The sequence below is a fragment of the Callionymus lyra genome, chromosome 7 (assembly GCF_982586985.1).
Source record: "Callionymus lyra chromosome 7, fCalLyr1.hap1.1, whole genome shotgun sequence".
NCBI lineage: Eukaryota > Metazoa > Chordata > Actinopteri > Syngnathiformes > Callionymidae > Callionymus > Callionymus lyra.
In genome coordinates, this window is record NC_141824.1 from 1,631,236 (window position 1) to 1,655,520 (window position 24,285).

The 24,285-nt window shown below is 44.8% G+C and overlaps 2 protein-coding genes across 2 annotated transcripts in view; both read right to left on the bottom strand.

Annotated features, from left to right (window-relative positions):
• The window catches only part of vmn2r1 (vomeronasal 2, receptor 1), a 26,849-nt gene extending 17,945 nt beyond the window's left edge, over positions 1-8,904 (bottom strand). Inside the window, exons 1-7 of the mRNA XM_087795422.1 lie at positions 8,813-8,904; positions 7,916-8,207; positions 6,656-6,898; positions 5,856-6,047; positions 5,668-5,793; positions 5,081-5,247; positions 4,664-4,784 (exon numbers count right to left, since the gene is read on the bottom strand). Of these exons, the coding sequence (XP_087651548.1) occupies positions 4,664-4,784; positions 5,081-5,247; positions 5,668-5,793; positions 5,856-6,047; positions 6,656-6,898; positions 7,916-8,207; positions 8,813-8,889 (1,218 nt within the window). The 5' untranslated portion in view covers positions 8,890-8,904. The remainder of the gene's footprint in view (positions 1-4,663; positions 4,785-5,080; positions 5,248-5,667; positions 5,794-5,855; positions 6,048-6,655; positions 6,899-7,915; positions 8,208-8,812) is intronic.
• A 2,430-nt stretch (positions 8,905-11,334) lies between these two features.
• On the bottom strand, positions 11,335-21,144 carry gmps (guanosine monophosphate synthase). The gene is made up of 16 exons (XM_087795740.1): positions 20,935-21,144; positions 19,052-19,221; positions 18,613-18,727; positions 18,127-18,224; positions 17,960-18,063; positions 17,693-17,886; positions 16,705-16,870; positions 16,483-16,634; positions 16,202-16,375; positions 15,601-15,706; positions 15,423-15,538; positions 15,104-15,229; positions 14,420-14,535; positions 14,224-14,354; positions 13,599-13,771; positions 11,335-12,478 (listed from the first exon to the last, which is right to left on the bottom strand). Exons 1-16 carry the CDS (start codon positions 20,959-20,961, stop codon positions 12,377-12,379), a joined length of 2,070 nt encoding a protein of 689 aa, XP_087651866.1. The 5' UTR covers positions 20,962-21,144; the 3' UTR covers positions 11,335-12,376.
• Between the last annotated feature and the right edge of the window lie 3,141 nt (positions 21,145-24,285).

A 24,285-nucleotide genomic window follows, 5' to 3' on the forward strand; every position in this document is an offset into this window, starting at 1 on the left:
GAGTGTTAGACGTGCACGTGACACACTAGAGTGTTAGTCGTGCACGAGACGCTCCAGAGTGTTAGACGTGCACGAGACACACTAGAGTGTTAGACGTGCACGTGACACACTAGAGTGTTAGTCGTGCACGAGACACACTAGAGTGTTAGACGTGCACGAGACACACTAGAGTGTTAGACGTGCACGTGACACACTAGAGTGTTAGTCGTGCACGAGACACACTAGAGTGTTAGACGTGCACGAGACACACTAGAGTGTTAGACGTGCACGAGACAGACTAGAGTGTTAGACGTGCACGAGACGCTCCAGAGTGTTAGTCGTGCACGAGACACACTAGAGTGTTAGACGTGCACGAGACACACTAGAGTGTTAGACGTGCACGAGACAGACTAGAGTGTTAGTCGTGCACGAGACGCTCCAGAGTGTTAGTCGTGCACGAGACACACTAGAGTGTTAGACGTGCACGAGACGCTCCAGAGTGTTAGTCGTGCACGAGACGCTCCAGAGTGTTAGACGTGCACGAGACACACTAGAGTGTTAGACGTGCACGAGACGCTCCAGAGTGTTAGTCGTGCACGAGACGCTCCAGAGTGTTAGACGTGCACGAGACACACTAGAGTGTTAGACGTGCACGTGACACACTAGAGTGTTAGTCGTGCACGAGACACACTAGAGTGTTAGACGTGCACGAGACACACTAGAGTGTTAGTCGTGCACGAGACACACTAGAGTGTTAGACGTGCACGAGACACACTAGAGTGTTAGTCGTGCACGAGACACACTAGAGTGTTAGACGTGCACGAGACACACTAGAGTGTTAGTCGTGCACGAGACACACTAGAGTGTTAGACGTGCACGAGACACACTAGAGTGTTAGTCGTGCACGAGACACACTAGAGTGTTAGTCGTGCACGAGACGCTCCAGAGTGTTAGTCGTGCACGAGACGCTCCAGAGTGTTAGTCGTGCACGAGACGCTCCAGAGTGTTAGTCGTGCACGAGACGCTCCAGAGTGTTAGTCGTGCACGAGACACACTAGAGTGTTAGACGTGCACGAGACACACTAGAGTGTTAGACGTGCACGAGACACACTAGAGTGTTAGACGTGCACGAGACACACTAGAGTGTTAGACGTGCACGAGACGCTCCAGAGTGTTAGTCGTGCACGAGACACACTAGAGTGTTAGAAGTGCACGAGACACACTAGAGTGTTAGACGTGCACGAGACGCTCCAGAGTGTTAGACGTGCACGAGACACACTAGAGTGTTAGTCGTGCACGAGACACACTAGAGTGTTAGGCGTGCACGAGACACACTAGAGTGTTAGACGTGCACGAGACACACTAGAGTGTTAGACGTGCACGAGACACACTAGAGTGTTAGACGTGCACGAGACACACTAGAGTGTTAGACGTGCACGAGACACACTAGAGTGTTAGACGTGCACGAGACACACTAGAGTGTTAGACGTGCACGAGACGCTCCAGAGTGTTAGACGTGCACGAGACACACTAGAGTGTTAGACGTGCACGAGACGCTCCAGAGTGTTAGACGTGCACGAGACACACTAGAGTGTTAGACGTGCACGAGACACACTAGAGTGTTAGACGTGCACGAGACACACTAGAGTGTTAGACGTGCACGAGACGCTCCAGAGTGTTAGTCGTGCACGAGACACACTAGAGTGTTAGACGTGCACGAGACACACTAGAGTGTTAGTCGTGCACGAGACGCTCCAGAGTGTTAGTCGTGCACGAGACGCTCCAGAGTGTTAGACGTGCACGAGACGCTCCAGAGTGTTAGACGTGCACGAGACACACTAGAGTGTTAGACGTGCACGAGACACACTAGAGTGTTAGTCGTGCACGAGACACACTAGAGTGTTAGTCGTGCACGAGACGCTCCAGAGTGTTAGACGTGCACGAGACACACTAGAGTGTTAGTCGTGCACGAGACACACTAGAGTGTTAGACGTGCACGAGACACACTAGAGTGTTAGACGTGCACGAGACGCTCCAGAGTGTTAGACGTGCACGAGACACACTAGAGTGTTAGTCGTGCACGAGACACACTAGAGTGTTAGACGTGCACGAGACGCTCCAGAGTGTTAGACGTGCACGAGACGCTCCAGAGTGTTAGACGTGCACGAGACGCTCCAGAGTGTTAGACGTGCACGAGACGCTCCAGAGTGTTAGACGTGCACGAGACGCTCCAGAGTGTTAGACGTGCACGAGACGCACTAGAGTGTTAGTCGTGCACGAGACACACTAGAGTGTTAGACGTGCACGAGACGCTCCAGAGTGTTAGACGTGCACGAGACGCTCCAGAGTGTTAGACGTGCACGAGACGCTCCAGAGTGTTAGACGTGCACGAGACGCTCCAGAGTGTTAGACGTGCACGAGACGCACTAGAGTGTTAGACGTGCACGAGACACACTAGAGTGTTAGACGTGCACGAGACGCTCCAGAGTGTTAGTCGTGCACGAGACGCTCCAGAGTGTTAGTCGTGCACGAGACGCTCCAGAGTGTTAGTCGTGCACGAGACGCTCCAGAGTGTTAGTCGTGCACGAGACGCTCCAGAGTGTTAGTCGTGCACGAGACGCTCCAGAGTGTTAGACGTGCACGAGACGCTCCAGAGTGTTAGACGTGCACGAGACGCTCCAGAGTGTTAGTCGAGCACGAGACGCTCCAGAGTGTTAGTCGTGCACGAGACGCTCCAGAGTGTTAGACGTGCACGAGACGCTCCAGAGTGTGAGTCGTGCACGAGACGCTCCAGAGTGTTAGTCGTGCACGAGACGCTCCAGAGTGTTAGTCGTGCACGAGACGCTCCAGAGTGTTAGTCGTGCACGAGACGCTCCAGAGTGTTAGTCGTGCACGAGACGCTCCAGAGTGTTAGTCGTGCACGAGACGCTCCAGAGTGTTAGACGTGCACGAGACGCTCCAGAGTGTTAGTCGTGCACGAGACGCTCCAGAGTGTTAGACGTGCACGAGACGCTCCAGAGTGTTAGTCGTGCACGAGACGCTCCAGAGTGTTAGACGTGCACGAGACACACTAGAGTGTTAGTCGTGCACGAGACACACTAGAGTGTTAGACGTGCACGAGACGCTCCAGAGTGTTAGTCGTGCACGAGACACACTAGAGTGTTAGACGTGCACGAGACGCTCCAGAGTGTTAGTCGTGCACGAGACACACTAGAGTGTTAGTCGTGCACGAGACGCTCCAGAGTGTTAGTCGTGCACGAGACGCTCCAGAGTGTTAGTCGTGCACGAGACGCTCCAGAGTGTTAGACGTGCACGAGACACACTAGAGTGTTAGACGTGCACGAGACGCTCCAGAGTGTTAGTCGTGCACGAGACGCTCCAGAGTGTTAGACGTGCACGAGACGCTCCAGAGTGTTAGTCGTGCACGAGACGCTCCAGAGTGTTAGACGTGCACGAGACACACTAGAGTGTTAGTCGTGCACGAGACACACTAGAGTGTTAGACGTGCACGAGACGCTCCAGAGTGTTAGTCGTGCACGAGACACACTAGAGTGTTAGACGTGCACGTGACACACTAGAGTGTTAGTCGTGCACGAGACACACTAGAGTGTTAGTCGTGCACGAGACGCTCCAGAGTGTTAGTCGTGCACGAGACACACTAGAGTGTTAGTCGTGCACGAGACGCTCCAGAGTGTTAGACGTGCACGAGACGCTCCAGAGTGTTAGACGTGCACGAGACGCTCCAGAGTGTTAGTCGTGCACGAGACGCTCCAGAGTGTTAGTCGTGCACGAGACACACTAGAGTGTTAGACGTGCACGAGACGCTCCAGAGTGTTAGTCGTGCACGAGACGCTCCAGAGTGTTAGACGTGCACGAGACGCTCCAGAGTGTTAGTCGTGCACGAGACGCTCCAGAGTGTTAGACGTGCACGAGACGCTCCAGAGTGTTAGTCGTGCACGAGACGCTCCAGAGTGTTAGACGTGCACGAGACGCTCCAGAGTGTTAGACGTGCACGAGACACACTAGAGTGTTAGTCGTGCACGAGACACACTAGAGTGTTAGACGTGCACGAGACGCTCCAGAGTGTTAGTCGTGCACGAGACACACTAGAGTGTTAGACGTGCACGTGACACACTAGAGTGTTAGTCGTGCACGAGACACACTAGAGTGTTAGTCGTGCACGAGACGCTCCAGAGTGTTAGTCGTGCACGAGACACACTAGAGTGTTAGTCGTGCACGAGACGCTCCAGAGTGTTAGACGTGCACGAGACGCTCCAGAGTGTTAGACGTGCACGAGACACACTAGAGTGTTAGTCGTGCACGAGACACACTAGAGTGTTAGACGTGCACGAGACGCTCCAGAGTGTTAGTCGTGCACGAGACGCTCCAGAGTGTTAGACGTGCACGAGACACACTAGAGTGTTAGACGTGCACGAGACGCTCCAGAGTGTTAGACGTGCACGAGACACACTAGAGTGTTAGTCGTGCACGAGACACACTAGAGTGTTAGACGTGCACGAGACGCTCCAGAGTGTTAGACGTGCACGAGACACACTAGAGTGTTAGTCGTGCACGAGACACACTAGAGTGTTAGACGTGCACGAGACGCTCCAGAGTGTTAGTCGTGCACGAGACGCTCCAGAGTGTTAGACGTGCACGAGACGCTCCAGACGCACAGACACACCTGCCACGGTTCGAAGCTGCTGATGTCGGCACAACTGTTGCCGTGAAACGGTCCTTGACCCGGAGCGCAGTGTTCAAGGTCGTGCAGAGCGTGAGCGACGGCGTACACGGCCTTGTACACGCTGAGAGGAAGACGACGTGGTTAAAGTGTTTCCTGCTTCTTCAGAAGATCAACTGAGATGGTCAACAGGGAGGGGCTCAGCAGAACAGCTGCTCCTCAGAAAGAACAGAAACTAGAGAGATCTACAGTCATGTTGGGAGGAAGACACGGGGCAGACCCAGAACTCACAGAAGGAGAAGAGATCTTAAAACTGGTCTAGGGTCAGCTCTGTTTCCTCAGAAGGATGTTCCTTCAAGGGCTACGACCTTCAGCCTGAACCATTTTAAACCAACATTAACTACATTGAACCGTACAAACCTGTAGGTGACGCGCAGCTGCGACACGTCAGAGTAGGTGTTGTTCAGTTGAGCCAGAAGTTCTTGACCTGAGCAGAGACCAGCAGGAGTTCCTCTCGATCCTCTGGACCCGTTCATCTCCTCGGCTCTTTTCAGAGCTTTACCGTAGTCCAGAGTGCAGTTGAACATCTGAGGATCAGAGGAACATTCTTGGAACATCAGAGGAACATCTGAGGAACATTCTTGGAACATCTGAGGAACATTCATGGCACATTTGAGGATCAGAGGAACATTCTTGGAACATCAGAGGAACATCTGAGGAACATTCTTGGAACATCTGAGGAACATTCATGGAACATTTGAGGATCAGAGGAACATTCTTGGAACATCAGAGGAACATCTGAGGAACATTCTTGCAACATCTGAGGAACATTCATGGAACATTTGAGGATCAGAGGAACATTCTTGGAACATCAGAGGAACATTCTGGGAACATCTGAAGAACATTCATGGAACATCTGAGGCACATTCATGGAACATTTGAGGATCAGAGGAACATTCTGGGAACATCTCAAGAAATTTCATGGGTTCAATGAACACGTGACTCACAGTTTCCCAGAATTCCTCTGTCAGCGCGTCAGAGTACGGGTCCAGATCCAGCAGGTGTTGCTCCAGACCAGGAATGTCAGCTCTTCTCACTCCGAAGCCCAGCGTGCCGGCCAGGACGGAGCTCACCTGGACACACAGGTGAGACGTGAGGCTGTGACCTTGAGAGGAGGATCTGGATCTCCTTCTACCCCCGGCTGGTTGATCAGAGCCGAGGTGATCCAGGCCTCGCTGGCGATCCACGTCCGGTTGGAGACGTTGTGTCGGAGGAGCTCCAGGACCAGAGGACTCAGGTCCACGTCTGAGGAGAAGACCACCACGATCTTCGCGCTGGACTTCACGACGGTCCTCACGATGCGCTGGATGGCTTCAGGTGAACTCACCTGGAGAAGAGAGCGACTGTAGTGACACCGTCCGACCACCAGGTGTCACGTGTGGGTTCGGAGCGAGACTGTGACGTCACGAGGTTTACGAGAAGAATAAAAGTTTGCGATGGAAGACGAGGCTGAAGATGGAAGTGATGACGCTGCATGTTTGTGGCGCCCCCGGTGTTAGAACAGTGGAATTACAAGTAGACTCGTGAAAACTAAAGTTCCTGATTTTCTTGACAAAAATAAAAAAACATCAAAATGTAACGTGTTGTTGCTTTAAATCAGGATATTAATGATTACGATTCAAATGTAGAAAATTTAATTATTATTATTTATTTTTTTATTGAAAGTTAAAAGCTAAATTTGATCCAATCATATATTTTTAATTATTAGCCGCTTAAATTCATCAAATGTTTAATATTGACGACAGAAAAGACCAACAAAGCACAGAATTACTGGATCAAACCTTTCAAATCATTTTGAAAAGATTTATTTTTTTATCCAATTATTAAAAAAAAAAGAAAAGTCAACCATTTAATATAGAAATGATTGAAATAAAGAAGAAACATATTTATCTTCTTGACTCGAGGAAACACTTTCATATTCCCTCCAGCACTGACCTTGGGCAGCGTCTCCGAGAAGGAGATACAAACTCCTGCTTCCTCCACCTGAGCCTTGAAGTCCTTGATGCCGTACTTGCCGTAGTCGTCGTCGGCGGCGATGGTTCCGACCCAAGTCCAGCCGAAGTGCAGCACCAGCCGAGCCATGGCCGTGGACTGGTGCTGGTCGTTGGGGATGGTCCTCAGGAAGGTGGGGAACTGGAACTTGCTGTTCAGAGCCGAGCAGGACGACGAGTAGCTGACCTTGAACGGATCACAGTTAATGTCGTTCAATACTTGATGAAAGTATACGAATCATTCGATGAATAGTTTCTGTGAAAGAAATGTTTATCAGAAACTAAACTAATGCATCAAACATTACGTCGTTCTTCTAATTCTAATAATTATCATCATCATAACGACAGTAATAATTAATCACTATTTAATTCACCATTATTTATAAACATACTAAATATTTCCAAGTACCCAGCAAAGTATAAAACATACAGTTTTTTCATTAGTAACATTAAAAATAGTAATAATAATAATAGTAGTAATAACTGATATAATAGAAATACAGTAATAATATAGATGGTAATAATTATCATCATCATAACGACAGTAATAATTAATCACTATTTAATTCACCATTATTTATAAACACACTAAATATTTCCAAGTACCCAGCAAAGTATAAAACACACAGTTTATTCATTAGTAACATTAAAAATAGTAATAATAATAATAATAGTAGTAATAACTGATATAATAGAAATACAGTAATAATATAGATGGTAATAATTATCATCATCATAACAACAGTAATAATTCATTAGTATTTAATTCATCATTATTTATAAACATAATAAATATTTCCAAGTATATTCATAATAATATACTAGTAATAATAGAAATAAAGTTATAATATAGATGGTAATAATAGTAGTAATAATAGTCATAATAGAACATAAATGAACATTTCAACAATAGTAACAATAATAACCTAAATAGTACTTATAAAAGAAATAACTTGTTTTTGTATAATTATTGATCATTAAATATATAATTGTTCATAGAAAAATAGATATTTTCACGTCAACAATAACTAAAAGGTTGAAAACTTTAAAGTTGACTTAATAATAAAATAATTATTTTAACGTAACATTAATATTACAGCGTTGACAACGTTAAAGAAAACAGTAAAGAAAACAATCTAATGTCGCACCAGTGATGGTCACTGAACTGGTCCAGGTCTGCACACGTGAACCAGGTGAGACTCACCTGAGGGAAGTAGTACAGACCCAGGATCCGGGCCGTGGCGATGGACAGGTCGGACCCTCCGGCGCCCACGAGGGCCGCCAACGGAGCTCCGGTGCCGCAGCGGTAGTTTGGCACCGCCTCGTCCTGCCCGGTCAGGTAGGTCAGCGTTCCTTCCACCGCCTTGGAGATGGTGAAGCACGAGTCGTAGATGACGTAGCCCAGCTCGGTGTCTGGCAGAAGGTCGTCCCTGGAGTTGATCTCGTTGATGGCGAACAACATGGTCTGAGTCCAGCGGAACGTCCGGAAGTTGAAGCTGAAACGACAACAGGTGTAACTCGAGAGAAACATTTGAATCAAGTTCAGTCTTTTAATGAAAATATTACATATATCTTTATAGCTTCACCAGCGACGGTTGAAGCTTCATGAAGCAGCAAGTTCTCATGATGTCACCAAGTGCTTAAAGATTAGTCAGCAGAGAGCGCCCTCTAGTGGACTGATCACAGTGACGCTCTTTTAAATCCATATAATTCAACCTTAGTTTGGAAGATAAATGTTCTCATCCTTGATCTATGTTCCTGATCACTGACATCTTTAAGGAACAATATCAACACAAACATCTACTTTAAAGAAAAGGTGTCGAGAGAAGTTTAAGTTAAATTGAGTCAAAACGCTTCATTAAAGTATTTTGCAGAGAATTGTTACAAACTAAGGTTTATTTTAATGAGTCACTGGAGACGGAGTTTCTCAGCCGCAGATGAACTGATAACACGGAGATCTAGAGTCTGATTGGTCCCTGAGGATGTTCCTGCTCCTGGAGGACTGACCAGCTTCTTCAACGTTAAAAGACGTTAAAATATTCAATTAGATCCGACGTAAATCAAAGAGTTTCATGTGATTCATGTTAAGAGAACGACTCACCCCTCGCATCCAGAAGACACGGGAAGTCTGGACGTGTTGCCGTCGTTGGAGGAGATGCGGTTGTGGATGGGAAACATTCCTCCGACCACCACCTTCTTCTTCTCCACATCTTTGTAGCCGTTCAGGTTGAACTTGGCCTTCAGCTTGCACTCAGGTGCGGCAGCAACACACCTGGAGAAGTGAGAGAGTGCGAGTCCAAGAAGAAAGTAATGGACGTCCATGACTGCAGCTGGAGGAGAGTCTGGTGGAGAGTCTGGAGGAGAGTCTGGAGGAGAGTCTGGAGGAGAGTCTGGAGGAGAGTCTGGAGGAGGGTCTGGTGGAGGGTCTGGAGGAGGGTCTGGAGGAGAGTCTGGTGGAGAGTCTGGTGGAGAGTCTGGTGGAGGGTCTGGAGGAGAGTCTGGAGGAGAGTCTGGTGGAGAGTCTGGAGGAGAGTCTGGAGGAGAGTCTGGTGGAGAGTCTGGAGGAGAGTCTGGTGGAGAGTCTGGTGGAGAGTCTGGAGGAGAGTCTGGTGGAGAGTCTGGTGGAGAGTCTGGTGGAGGGTCTGGTGGAGGGTCTGGAGGAGAGTCTGGAGGAGAGTCTGGTGGAGAGTCTGGTGGAGGGTCTGGTGGAGGGTCTGGTGGAGGGTCTGGAGGAGAGTCTGGTGGAGGGTCTGGTGGAGGGTCTGGTGGAGGGTCTGGTGGAGAGTCTGGTGGAGAGTCTGGTGGAGAGTCTGGTGGAGGGTCTGGAGGAGGGTCTGGAGGAGAGTCTGGTGGAGAGTCCGGAGAAGCAGCGACGACCTGGAGGAGGGTCTGGAGGAGAGTCTGGTCGAGGGTCTGGTGGAGAGTCTGGAGGAGAGTCCGGAGGAGAGTACGGAGAAGCAGCGACGACCTGGAGGAGGGTCTGGTGGAGAGTCTGGTGGAGAGTCCGGAGAAGCAGCGACGACCTGGAGGAGGGTCTGGAGGAGAGTCTGGTGGAGGGTCTGGTGGAGAGTCTGGAGGAGAGTCCGGAGAAGCAGCGACGACCTGGAGGAGGGTCTGGAGGAGAGTCTGGTCGAGGGTCTGGTGGAGAGTCTGGAGGAGAGTCTGGAGGAGAGTCCGGAGAAGCAGCGACGACCTGGAGGAGGGTCTGGAGGAGAGTCAGCGACCTGGAGGAGGGTCTGGAGGAGAGTCTGGTGGAGGGTCTGGTGGAGGGTCTGGAGGAGGGTCTGGAGGAGAGTCAGCGACCTGGAGGAGGGTCTGGAGGAGAGTCAGCGACCTGGAGGAGTCGGTCTGAAGCTGCTCTCAGGGGAGCTGCTGCCTCCAGGTAACCTGAGAGTGAAGGAGGGACGACGAACGAAATCACCAGGATTTGAGGAAAGATTTAAAGAATATTGTGGGAAGTTTGACTTATAAAATATAGAATAATAATATTTCCTTTTTCCTCCAAATTGAGATGAACTATTTTTCCAGCAACTATTTCTTCATGAAGAACTAAAATGATAAACCATCACCTCATCATCAGCAGCACCTGACGATGGCCTCGGGCCAAAGTTAATGAGCGTCTGCAGGTGAGAACAGGTGAGAACACGACTGTCACACTTTCAGCCTCGGGCTCCCGGGACCAGGTGAGTTCACGGGCGACTGAACTCGTCGGCGCTTGTCGCTCCGTTTCTGAAACACATCCTCGCGAAAAACATGCAACAAAAAACACGACGGTCAGAAAAGGGATCCACAGGGATCTGGATTTTTAGAATCCTGTTGATTCAAAGATGAAAGTCACATCAAGTAGCATTTTTTTAAAAACAAGATCATGAAACCTCAACACAGTAAAGATTCACATCTTTAACGCGACTCGAGTAGAAACCAGTTTGTGAGCAGAATTCTTTTAACTCATAGTTTCACTGAAGGTGGAGAAGAAAAGTATGGAACACCAGGAGGTCCATGATTGGATAATAAACAGGAAAAAGAAAATATAAATGTAGAAATACATTTAAATAGATATGAATATATTATATTTGTGAACTCCGATCGTTTACAGCTTTTCCAGAGGCAGAGTTTAACGTCCACCAAATATAAATATATAAATATAAATCCTTGTGTACAACAGGAAATGAAAGGAAACACAGAAGCGAGCAGGTGATCGTTGTCGGGATTCACTCGTTTTAAATGCAGTACATCAATCGTTTTTATACTAATGTTCTTATATTTCTTATTATTTACACTTGGACAAATAAATGTGCATTTTTATACATTTAAACTTTTGGATACATTTTTCTACATGAGAGTCTGGACAAAGCATTGCTCAACGGCTGCGAGGAAGAAAGAAAATCACATTCATTCTTAAAAAAGTATCCTTTACCAAAGTATGTTTTAAATTTTGAAATTAATTTTAACATGAAATCAATGAGAAAAATCAACCGAACAAAGAGGAAATGAATAAATAAGGTGTTTAAATATTGTATATTTCAAACCATCACCTGGTGGAAAAGTGCAGCATCTTTTATATTCCCTTCACTGTGGAGGAAGACAGACACACTTCTAACGGAACAAATTTACGATGAAAGGTTTCAACATGGAGATCTTTATTAAAGCTCATTCTTTAATGTACAAATGTCATGAGTGTTGAAACTGCATGCGATGATGTTTGAGGCACGTTACTCAAGAGGAACAAAGACTGAAGGAGACAAAAAAGCAGCTTAATCTTGTGGACATTAATCAAATCAGGTACAAAAGTGTTTTGTCGAGCAGTTCGTGGAGACATTTATTTTCTTTCTGGAACGAACGCACATGTAAAAGGCATAAAAGGAGGCCAGGATGTTGCTAAAAGAAAAGAGGCACGAAGAACGAGCGTCGATCGAAGACCTGCAGGTTCATCCCTCGAGGTAAACCTCAGCGCTTCAGAGACGTTCGTGTGACTTTGACACGAAACAAGACGACGTCTCCACGTCGAGGGCGGGAGGAAGAAACCAACGAATGTGCAAATGTGTCTGCGCGTGATTGGAAGTGACAACGACACGAGCTCCAGTGAAGCCACGAGCTCGTCCGCCAGGATTACAATATTGAAGCATGAAGGAGCAACAGGTGCTTCAGCCTCACATTAAAGATTCTATCAACAAATCAGGCACAAACTAAGTTTCCCCACAGTGTTGGTTTTGCTGCTCGCACGTCTTGATCATTAAACAGTCGTTACACACCTGACACTGATTTTGGCAAATTAAGAAGCTTCTCCACGAGACGTTTGTTCGGGTCTCAGAAGAACTAGTCGAGCTACGATGTCATAAAAACACTTTCTGCCTCACGTCTGCTCGTCCTGCAGCAAAACCTGCAGATTTGCTCTGTGATGTGATTGGTTCACTTCTCCTGGGAGAGAAAATGTTGAAAACGAGTTACATTACGACCCCCCACCCCTTGACGGACAGAAGACGAGAGAGACGATGCTCGAGCGCCGTCACCGCTCGGGTGTTGCCGGAATGTTGCGGAGAAGGAGGAGGAGCAGGAGAGCGAGGGAAGAGTGGAAGGAGGTGAAGGGAAGAGTCCACCAGCCCCCCCTCATGAGTGTCCAGTACGTCTGCACCGAGTGTGAAAGTGTGTCCAGACGGTGATGGTCTTACTCCCACTCGGTCGTTCCCGGAGGCTTGGAGGTCAGATCGAACATGACTCTGGAGATGCCGGGGATCTTCTTGATCTCGTTGACCATCTTCAGCACCACCTGCACACGTGACAAACATCTGGCTTGAGAAACACTTTACTACTCAAGGATTTTGAGTCAGACACACAAAAGAACTGAGTATTAAAACGTGTTTGGTCTTTCAGTTACTGGGGTTTTGTGGTTCAAAGATGAGGTTCAGGAGAAAATATTGATTAGCGTATTTTCCGGACGATAAGTGTCAGTTTTTCTTCATAGTTTGTCCGGGGGTGAGATTATACTCTGGAGCGACTTATGTGTGAAATTATTACCACATTATTATCAGTATATCATTTCACATGTTATTTTTACACTAAACCACCAGAGGGCGCTCTAGGCCTGTGTTGATCATTTCCACGTAGAAGAGGAAGCATCTTCTACCTCCGGAGTTAGTTAGTTGTTTAAAAGTGACACGAGGATGAAGAGTTATTTGGAGTTACACGGATGGTTTGGTAAACTAGTTAGTTATTGATGCTATAGTTCTCTGAATAACTCTTCATATGTTATGTTAACATACCAGGTTCTCACTTCATGTAACGTAACATTATTCTGTTGTTGCCTCTAGTTTTATTTTAATCTTTCAAGATCACATGTCTGTTCTTGGATTTTATCAAATCAATTTCCCCCAAAAATGGGACTGAAACTCCAGTGCGACTTATATACGTTTTTTCCTTCTTTATTATGAATTTTTTGGCTGGAGCGACTCGTGCTCCGGAGACACTTATAGTCCGGAAAATACGGTAATATGTCACAATATATTCAATCAATAACATACTTTAAGGTTTTATCTTCAGGCTTTTAAACCATGTTTTGGTTTCATCAAAAAAGTCTGTAATAATAATTTTTATCACAGCGTTTGCTCCTTCTTGTGTTGTAATTAAACTTCCGGCCTCCAGAAGGCCTTCAAAGCTTGAGGAAGAATGATGACTGAGGACGAGAGGATACAGTGAGTCCAGCAGCTTTTAAAGCTGATGTTTGGACATATTTTGGTTTGAAAACAAATGAAAGCAGTTACGACTTCATCAAGAGTCATGTGTGTAAATACTACAGAGTTGAGAAATAAAAGGTTTGTGTCAAGTCACACGTCGCAAACTCAACCATTACGCTTCTCTCAGGCTGGTTCTCTGCGAGTATAAAGCTCTACCTCTTCTGGGATGTGGTTGCCCGGCGTGGCAGGGATGCCAGTCATGAAGTCGCTGGTGATGAAGGTACGAACGACGACGGAGCGTCGACAAGATGGCTGCTTCTGAAGTGGATCCCGGTCAAAGTGCAGGGGGGTCAGGATGATGGGCATCTGGCTGATCTTTCCAGAGAAGCCTGGAAGTTTGTTTTCAAAAGCATGAACACGAAGCACACACACTTGAAAGAACACTCCCTGATGTGGCCACCAGGTGGCAGAATCTCTGAAACTATATTGTTTCTTACTGTCCCTAAACAAAAAAAGAATATTCAGACTGATGCAGTTCTGAAAACAAATCAGAATAACCTCCATTATTTTGTTCAACAGAAAATTCAACTACGGCCCTGATCGCTGGTGAGAGATGTACAACCTACTGGTGTCAGGAGAGAAAGAATGAGGCAATAAAATCTCTATCATTGTTGGTTAACTTCAGATGTTCAGCTTGTGCAGAAGAAAATGTTTGACATAATAATTCATTTTCACTTCAGCCTGTTCAAGGATCAAGTCACAGAGTCTGTGTGGTTTTGGAAAATATGCAACTTTTCAAGAGGAAAGTATTTCATTTACGCGCCTCAGTGTCAACACTCACCAGACGCTCTGAGAATAGAGTGAGCGACGAAGTCCGCCTGCCGCAGCGTGCTCAGGACGCCTTTGGTCAGGAAGGTGGGCGTGATGTCTGTGGGCGGCTCCTTCACGTGGGACCCGAACACATACACCACTCTGCAGGTGAAGAACCAAAGAGTGCATAAGATGGCTTCGGACTTCATGAGTGAACGAGTGCTGACCTGTTGATGGAGTGACACATTCGTGGGATGAGTCTGGCCAGGAACATGAGCGACTCCCACTGCGGGGATTCTTTGCTGGTCACGCCACAAACATAACTGTAGGAGCGACAGTCGCCCTGTGACACACAAACCAGGTTTTTTATAAATACATGCGTTTGTCGTCTCTGGCTCCAGGTTTGTGGTCGATGCCAGATTTAAAAGTGGCTTTAAACAGGAAGTCACAGAACACACCCAGCACAGACGTCTGCTGACTCAGACAGGAAAGCAGTCGTCGCTCTAAATACGACAACACAAAACATCTCCATAGAAAACAACCTGAGGTCGTCACATGAACAGGAAGATCTGGAGCTCAATGAAGCAGCAGGTGCAGCTACAAAAGTATGTGTCACTAATATTGAATTGATACGGATGAGATCATGTAGTTTTACACGAATTAAGTCAAACTCTGGCTAAATTTGATCGATGCTTTGACAAACACGAGGAAAAACAGAAGATGTAGTTTTGTCACACGAGCAGGAAATGCAAGCTCAGCTGGATTTACCAGTTTTAGAACCATTTTTGCAAAACATGTTGTTTGATAAAACATCATCGGTGGTGACAGTGAATTATTTATCATCTTGAATTCTACAAATGTAATACATGAACTGACGACAGTACGGCAGCGAGAAGGAGAGGCAGGAGTACCTGGACACCGACGGTCTTGATGGGGAGCAGGAAGGCATTGAGTGACTGGAGGCTGGTGATCTGCATGAGCTTCTCTTCTTCATCGTCTGATAAACAAGACTTGACTCTCTGCAGCAAGGCATGAGGCTGCAGACAAAACGTCACAATGAATCAAACAGGATCCGTCAGGAAAAGTCACTGATCATCTTCGCAATAAAAGATTATTAACAATCCTGTTCTAGGAACGTGGCTTTACTTGGAGATGGACTTGAGTATTTTTTTTAAAAGAAAAAAAAGGCACTTGTTAAGAATCCCATAAGTAAATGAAATGACGCCTGACCTTCTTGACACTGGCTGAGAAGTCTGCGACGATCTTCAGGATGTTGTTGGTTTCAGCAAAGTCCTTGCAGATGTACGGCTCCTCGGCACAAATCACTCTGATGGACAGACCAGGACCTGAGAGCAGAGGAGAGGTTTAAGACTCGTGACATCAAACAAGAGTTTCTTGACGCACATACCGGGGAACGGGTGTCGAGACACGATCTCCTCTGGCAGACCCAGCTCCCGACCCAACGCCCTGACTTCATCTTTGTGGAAATCTTTCAGCGGTTCGATGACTTTTCCCTGGAAGAGAAAGTAGAAGAGCACGATCAGCACGATCAGCAACATGCATTTCAAAGGCAGGATTTGTTAGCAACAAACCAAACGATTTGCTACACAAGGATGAAATAATGATTTGACAAACGTATCAGGGGCGTCAAACTCAATTACAATAAGTGAGGGTTTCAAACTAAATATATTTCTTTCAAACAGGTGTTTTGATATCCTTTCAGGCTCAATGCATCTTCAATAACCGTTTGTCCTCCTTCACCAATCACTCCCTTAAGATCCCTTTCCTTCTGATTTGAAGTCTCAGTGTTTAAGATAAGAGATGAAGAATTGGATGTCAAACAATTATACAGAAGGTCAAGATATCAACATAAACGTTAATATACGTTTATTTATTAAACAAAGGACATGAGAAAATATGAATCAAGGTCTACTTGAATTCTTCAGCTTCACAAGTCAATATAATAAAAAACGATCCCTTTGACAAGAAGAAATGATTGACATCATTACCTCATCTCTGAGTTTCCTGATGAGCTCCGTGTCATTGTGGTGCGTCTTGATGACCTCGGCTTTGCCGCTGGCGATATGCGAGGCACTCTCGATAAGATCAGGCCTCAAGGTTCCCTGAGCCAAGAAAACTTCCTCCGGCTTTAGATTCATCTCCCCGATCACTTCATTAGCCACCTGTCAATCAACCAGTCGTTGAGACGATCATGTCCAGCAGAATTAAATGCTTAAAGAAGCTTAAAGAATAGGTTATAAATATCAGAGCCAAATGAAACTGGACTCACATTAACGAAAGTATCTCCGATGATTTTTCTTTTCTCCTCTGGGTTGGTGGTCATGTTGAGGGTTTTGCTAATGCGTTTCCGAGGTGTTTGGTCTTCATCAGAGATGGGGAGTGTCGTCGTTCCGTTGTAGAAAGTGTGCGCTGCGTTGACCACTGAAGAGAAACAAACCATCAACTCACGTTCCTCAATTAAATCATTCTTCAACCAGGACGGAGAAGTGACCTTTGAGTTTGATGCCGAGCTTCGTGAGAGCTTCTTCTACGCTCTGGCTCTCCTTCTTCCTCATGAAGCCGTTGTCGATGTGAACCGCGATCACCTGGTCCTGGTTGAGTGACTTGTTCAGAAGAGCTGTGCAAACTGTGGAGTCGACGCCGCCGCTCAGCAAAACCTGCGCAGCAGAAATCTTTGTTGAGACGTTCACTTCCTGAGGCTAAATAAATACATTACAGAATCTATGGATAAAAAAAAGAAATGGACTATATTCAATATCAGTCAATATTCTGATTTTGAAGAGTTGAACCATTTAAGCATTTAATTATTTTTTAGAATAATTGAATTTAATAATTTGCACATAGAAAGGCTTATTTTGTTGAATTGTCTAATTCAATATGTTCTAATTTGTAGTCTTTTAAATTCAAAAGAAAAATCTGTTGGTGCCGACAGACATCAGCAAGAGAACAAAACTACTCATTCAACCTCTCAATAAACAGATTATGCAATTATTAAAACAATATGCAGTGTTTAAAAAGCATTTCAATAAAAAGATTCAAAGTTCTAACATTTTAAATTTAACGTTCAATATTCTGACGACACTGATATACTTCCATAATTCATTCACTCAATTGATCGCGACACCTCGGCTCAGGTCAGTATTTGAGATTTTCACAGTGTTTGAATAATCATTTAAATGTTGAGACAAAGCTTTCAATCTCATTTGTTCCTAAAGATCTCTCTGGAGATGAAATCCAGTTTAAAGTCACCTTGGGACCAAAGCCAAGTAGCACATTTGAGGGAAAGCAATTAAATCGGTGCTTCTTCATGAAAGGACTTCAGCGCTCTTGCTTGTTGGACTTTTAAAGTATATATTTTATTGAGTATTGTTTTGATTGTTGAAGCGCTTTGTGACCCTGGTCTGGAAAAACGCTATATAAATACAAATTACTTACTTCTAAAAACGAAATGACATTATTGAAAACTGATTTTTACTCACCAGGACTTTCGAATCGCCGACTTTTTCTCTGATTTCGTCGATGCAAGCTTGTTGACGGTTCACCACGGTAAAGTTGCTCGTGCATCCGGCTATTTCGAAGAGGAAATTACGCAGCATCTCCATCCCTCGCTCCGTCAGGTCGACCTCCGGGTGAAACTGTGTCCCGTACAGCTTCTTCTGTTCGTTGGCAATCCCTGGTCGGTCGTGAACATTCGTTAGTGCTTACAAAATTTAAATAATAGTAATTTTTGAAACTGGGACGCTCACCTGCAATGATGTTTCCTGATTGGGCAACTACTTTAAAACCATCTGCCACTTTATCGACACTGTCCCCGTGAGTCAGAAGAACCAGCTCCTCTCTCTGAAGGCCCCTGGATCATCACAATATTAGAGTCATTTAAACAAGTCAGTCTGTTAACCTTTAAACTCGTTACCTGTAAAGAGAACACGTGTTGTCCAGGCCGATACTAAACACTCCGTCCTCTCTGACAGACTTCTTGTGAACCGTCCCACCAAAGACCTTATTCATCATCTGTGGAGCAGAAAGTCATGAGATTTAAGTGTCATCTTTGTCCAGGATACATTTAAATACATTAAAGTTTTAATATGCATGAATTCCCTTAACAATTGAAAACTTTTTTCTATCGAACAACAATCGGTAAAGAAGGCTGTGAGTCATGACGACGCCGGAGCTTCACCCTCTGATGTGGTGAGAAGTGTGTTGGGAACAGACGGCAGCAGGTTTTTAATCTGCAGCTTGTCTGGGAAAGATTGTGTCTCACAGTCGCTGAGAATGTGCCCTTGAAGGCAGTGAAGGAATCACAGACGAGGCAGTGAGGACAGAACGACAAGAATACTCCATGTTTGAACAACTAGCGTCACTGATGATTATATTTGAGTCACTGAGGAAAAAAAATCACCTGCATGCCGTAGCAGATTCCAAGGACTGGTTTGCCGATGGTGAATATAGCCGGGTCGAACCATGGTGCGTCTTCGGCATAGACGGAGGCAGGTCCACCAGAGATGATGATGGCCCTGTGGAGCAGAAGGTAGCCAAGGGTCATCAAGTTCATATCAAGTGTCAAGTGTGGAGAACAAAGTCATTTGTCTCAGAAGTAGATTCATGTTCACATGCAAGGGTTTGAAATAAGGTACAGATTCTAGATGCCAACAATTGTTACAGAGTTCTAACAAGAGTAAAACTTGATGCGACTTGAAAAATGTGAAGGACTTTAGTGTTTGAGGAAAAAGAAAAAAAGAGATAAATCAAGTTAAACGTGCATCAAGATTGAAAAGACAAAATCTTTATCGACTGATGAAATACTTTGGCTCCTTGTGTGAAGATCTTGTCATTCTTACCTGTAACCTTGTTCTCGGAGAGCGAAGGCCGGCGTCTCCAGCGGCAGAATCTCAGAGCGAACACACAGTTCTCGGACCCGCCTGTCAATCACCTTCCCGTACTGGGCGCCTGCATCCAGGATCGCCACGGCACCTTCACACGAGCCATTCTGCTGTGCGCTGATCTCCAGCTGGACACATTCAACAATATAGTTAATCCAGTGTTGAAGGGAAGCAACAAGAAAACAGACTTCTTAAGTCAATTTATAACTCATGGCCTCCGAGCTCTTCACCTCTAACATGCCCCTGAAAATTCAATAAGGACTAACCTAGTTATGGACAATTCTCGAACCACTTAAATCAGAATCACATGAATCTCACATGTTAAATTCAAGGAAACCTTGACAAATCCATTTCAAAGTCATTGAAGGTGAACAGAGACTTTTGTTCTGTTGATTTGTTACAGTGAAGCAGCTGAAAACCCAAACATTCAGTTTACAACCTTGAAAGAGGCTTTAAATGCCAACTTGATCGGTAGATAAAACAGAAACAATAACGTAGTTGAAACGTCGATCGAGTGAGTAGAGAGTGTCGGACAGAAGCATATTCAGCTTGAAAAGTACACTTAAAATTCGAATAACAGTATTGCTTTTCTGAATATACTCGTAGAACTTTGACACATTCGTCTTGCAGGTTAAACTTCATAACACAATATGGTCGTTTATAAGTGAACAATGAAGATGATTTTCCTTAAACCCTGGGGTTACTTTTCTTCTACATTAGGGCTAAATAACCTTTTTTTCCTCACGGACCAGTTAAATGTCTGCATTATTTTCACAGACCGACCCTTCAGTCAATTACAAACAAAAGAAACCATAAAGAGTAGGTTTTTTTCCACTCATTTTCACTAGTTTACAGGTTTATTTTTCCAAGTCATTTTGACAAAAGTGACTTGATGTGTCCAGAGTTACATGATAATGTTCTGAAAAATACCATCTTTCCTCAAAACAAAAGAGCTTCCAGACAGAAATAATCATTTGTCTTTCTGTGTTAACATTATTCTCATTTATCATTCATGGCTGAAACTAACCTCAAACGACAGTTAAACAGAGTTATGTGGAATGTTTTTATGATGCTTTCTTTAGAGAAGTGGAGTCGAATGACGGTTAACAACAATGTTTAGACTTTTAACATGAATTAGTTTTAACTTAACATGGAAACATTAGTGTAAAAAAAGCAACATGACTCCACGTGTTTTACGAAGCCTTTAAACACGTATACATTATTGTTAGCTCGATGATAAACACGAACTTTAACAAGTAATACTTGTAATAAATCACATATTAATGTTTGGTTGAACATGTTTCTCTCGGCTCATGGTGTTTGACAGGTGCTGGTTTTGCCAATAACGTCCATAATAACAGAAAAAGCCTCTCAATAAAAACCTTTCAAACGCCATTTAAATGTTAAATCGGTGGATTTAATAGTAAGTTAGCCTGGGTTAAGCTAACTATATCGCAGGCGAGCAAACGGCATCAACACAAATGCGTGTTAGCATCAGGCTAACTAGCGGGTAGCACCGGCTAAGTTGCGTGTTAGCTTGTTAGCTCGCTAGCTTGTTAGCTCGTTAGCCGGAGCTCCTGGAGGATCTGAGCTCAAACCCACGCGGGGTCTCGAGTCGACATGTCCGGGGAGGATGTGTCGGTGAGACGGAGGCGGACGAGCGGGTATCGCAACACGACCGGTTCTCGCCGCCGGTGCCTCGAGATCCACGTGTGTCGTGCGGCAGAGACGAGGGTAACCGCGGCTACACTCCGGTGTCTCTCCGGTAACGTTTGTCGAACTTTCGCCCGAGAAGAGTCTCTTCAGGCGGCCTTGAGCCGCGCGTCACCCGGTGTACTGACCTTGCCCTCGCCGTTGCACAGAGCCATGGAGGACCAGCGGGTGGAGGAATGTCCTCTTGATCCGAGTCTCTGCGAGGAGTGAGTCCTCCACACACACACACACACACTCTCTCTCTCACACACACACCGCTAGTTAGCAGCACTAACTAGTGACGAGCGCGAGCCGCTGTGAGAGCGTCTGAGAAGTTAGTGACTCTTGAGTCTGGAGGAGGAACCAGGTTAGTGAGTTAATGTGGAGGAGGAACCAAGTTAGTGAGTTAATGTGGAGGAGGAACCAAGTTAGTGAGTTAATGTGGAGGAGGAACCAAGTTAGTGAGTTAATGTGGAGGAGGAACCAAGTCAGTGAGTTAATGTGGAGGAGGAACCAAGTTAGTGAGTTAATGTGGAGGAGGAACCAAGTCAGTGAGTTAACATCTCATGAGACTCGTTAGAAGAACCACTTCTTTAAAGATTCTTCAAACTCTGTCATTAATGTTGCTCTTGATGAGCTTTGATGCTCAATGTTCTCGCTTTTATAGTCAATCATTTGAAATCTTATATGACTGTCATGATGGACTGGTTTATAATAATAATAATAATAATAATAATAATAATAATAATAATCAGTGTTTCTTCAACGAGAAAAGTCACACAAGTGAGTAACAAACTCCACAGTTTTAACAATAAACACAACCTTAGGCAACAATTCAAGATGTTTAAATTCTATTGTTGTATGAAGATGAACATTTCAACTCTTATAGTTAAAAAAAAAGAAGTAATTATATTTGTCAAAATCCAGTTAAAGCAAGAGTGTTTTCATTAAAACTATTCTGATCATTACATGTCATTTCTGTAAATCAAAATAAACTTAAAAGGTATTTATCAAAATATACATGTTATCTTTAGTGAATCTAAATGAACATGTGGCTCTAGATTTTATTCATTAAGTGATTTAATCTGTAATAATGAATTGGTCTAAGATTTTACTCTGATTCTCTAATATTCATCAGTTTACTTTTGGTTGAGCTGGTTTAAAAGTCTTCATCTGACTAGACTGACTGTTTTAAACATATTAACAATACAATACTTTCTTAATTCAACTGTCAAAGTCTCTACAAGACACTTCAGTTAAGTTATGAAAAACAAAGATAGAAGTAACTTTATTTTTTGGGCAGTTTTATTTCCATCACATGCTCCTGGTTTAAATGGTGTGTGTTGTCACATGCTGTGTGTGTGTAAGCAGCTTCACATGCAGACCACGAGCGCGATGTTATCAATTACTACCAAATTAATCAATTTAATTGGTGCATCGTGACCTTCTTCCTGTCACAGTTACACTCACAGTTAGACTCACAGTTAGACTCACAGTTAGACTCACAGTTAGACTCACAGTTAGACTCACAGTTAGACTCACATCTAGACTCACAGTTAGACTCACATCTAGACTCACAGTTAGACTCACAGTTACACTCACCGTTAGACTCACAGTTACACTCACAGTTAGACTCACAGTTAGACTCACAGTTAGACTCACATCTAGACTCACAGTTAGACTCACAGTTAGGCTCACATCTAGACTCACAGTTAGACTCACAGTTAGACTCACAGTTAGACTCACATCTAGTCTCACAGTTAGACTCACATCTAGACTCACAGTTAGACTCACAGTTACACTCACAGTTAGACTCACAGTTACACTCACATCTAGACTCACCGTTAGACTCACAGTTAGACTCACAGTTAGACTCACAGTTACACTCACAGTTACACTCACAGTTTCACTCACAGTTAGACTCACAGTTAGACTCACCGTTAGACTCACAGTTAGACTCACATCTAGACTCACAGTTACACTCACAGTTAGACTCACAGTTAGACTCACAGTTTCACTCACAGTTAGACTCACAGTTAGACTCACCGTTAGACTCACCGTTAGACTCACAGTTAGACTCACAGTTAGACTCACAGTTAGACTCACAGTTACACTCACAGTTTCACTCACAGTTAGACTCACAGTTAGACTCACCGTTAGACTCACCGTTAGACTCACATCTAGACTCACAGTTACACTCACAGTTAGACTCACAGTTAGACTCACAGTTTCACTCACAGTTAGACTCACAGTTAGACTCACAGTTTCACTCACAGTTAGACTCACAGTTAGACTCACAGTTAGACTCACCGTTAGACTCACATCTAGACTCACTGTTTCAGACACAGTTAGACTCATAGTTAGACTCACAGTTAGACTCACATCTAGACTCACAGTTAGACTCACAGTTAGACTCACAGTTACACTCACAGTTAGACTCACAGTTAGACTCACATCTAGACTCACAGTTAGACTCACAGTTAGACTCACAGTTAGACTCACATCTAGACTCACAGTTACACTCACAGTTAGACTCACAGTTAGACTCACAGTTTCACTCACAGTTAGACTCACAGTTAGACTCACCGTTAGACTCACATCTAGACTCACTGTTACACTCACAGTTAGACTCATAGTTAGACTCACAGTTAGACTCACAGTTACACTCACAGTTAGACTCACAGTTAGACTCACAGTTAGACTCACATCTAGACTCACAGTTAGACTCACAGTTACACTCACAGTTACACTCACATCTAGACTCACCGTCAGACTCACCGTTAGACTCACCGTTAGACTCACCGTTAGACTCACAGTTACACTCACAGTTAGACTCACAGTTACACTCACATCTAGACTCACCGTTAGACTCACAGTTAGACTCACAGTTAGACTCACAGTTACACTCACAGTTACACTCACAGTTTCACTCACAGTTAGACTCACAGTTAGACTCACCGTTAGACTCACAGTTAGACTCACATCTAGACTCACAGTTACACTCACAGTTAGACTCACAGTTAGACTCACAGTTTCACTCACAGTTAGACTCACAGTTAGACTCACCGTTAGACTCACAGTTAGACTCACAGTTAGACTCACAGTTAGACTCACAGTTAGACTCACAGTTACACTCACAGTTTCACTCACAGTTAGACTCACAGTTAGACTCACCGTTAGACTCACAGTTAGACTCACATCTAGACTCACAGTTACACTCACAGTTAGACTCACAGTTAGACTCACAGTTTCACTCACAGTTAGACTCACAGTTAGACTCACCGTTAGACTCACATCTAGACTCACTGTTACACTCACAGTTAGACTCATAGTTAGACTCACAGTTAGACTCACATCTAGACTCACAGTTAGACTCACATCTAGACTCACAGTTAGACTCACAGTTACACTCACCGTTAGACTCACAGTTACACTCACAGTTAGACTCACAGTTAGACTCACAGTTAGACTCACATCTAGACTCACATCTAGACTCACAG

Coding starts and splice junctions, on each gene's coding strand:
- gmps (XM_087795740.1), bottom strand. CDS start 20,961: ATGGCTCTGTGCAACGGCGAGGGCAAG. Junction 17,887..17,959: donor ATCAGGAAACATCATTGCAG/GTGAGCGTCCCA, acceptor ACGACCGACCAG/GGATTGCCAACGAACAGAAG. Junction 14,536..15,103: donor TCAAGACCGTCGGTGTCCAG/GTACTCCTGCCT, acceptor TGTGTGTCACAG/GGCGACTGTCGCTCCTACAG.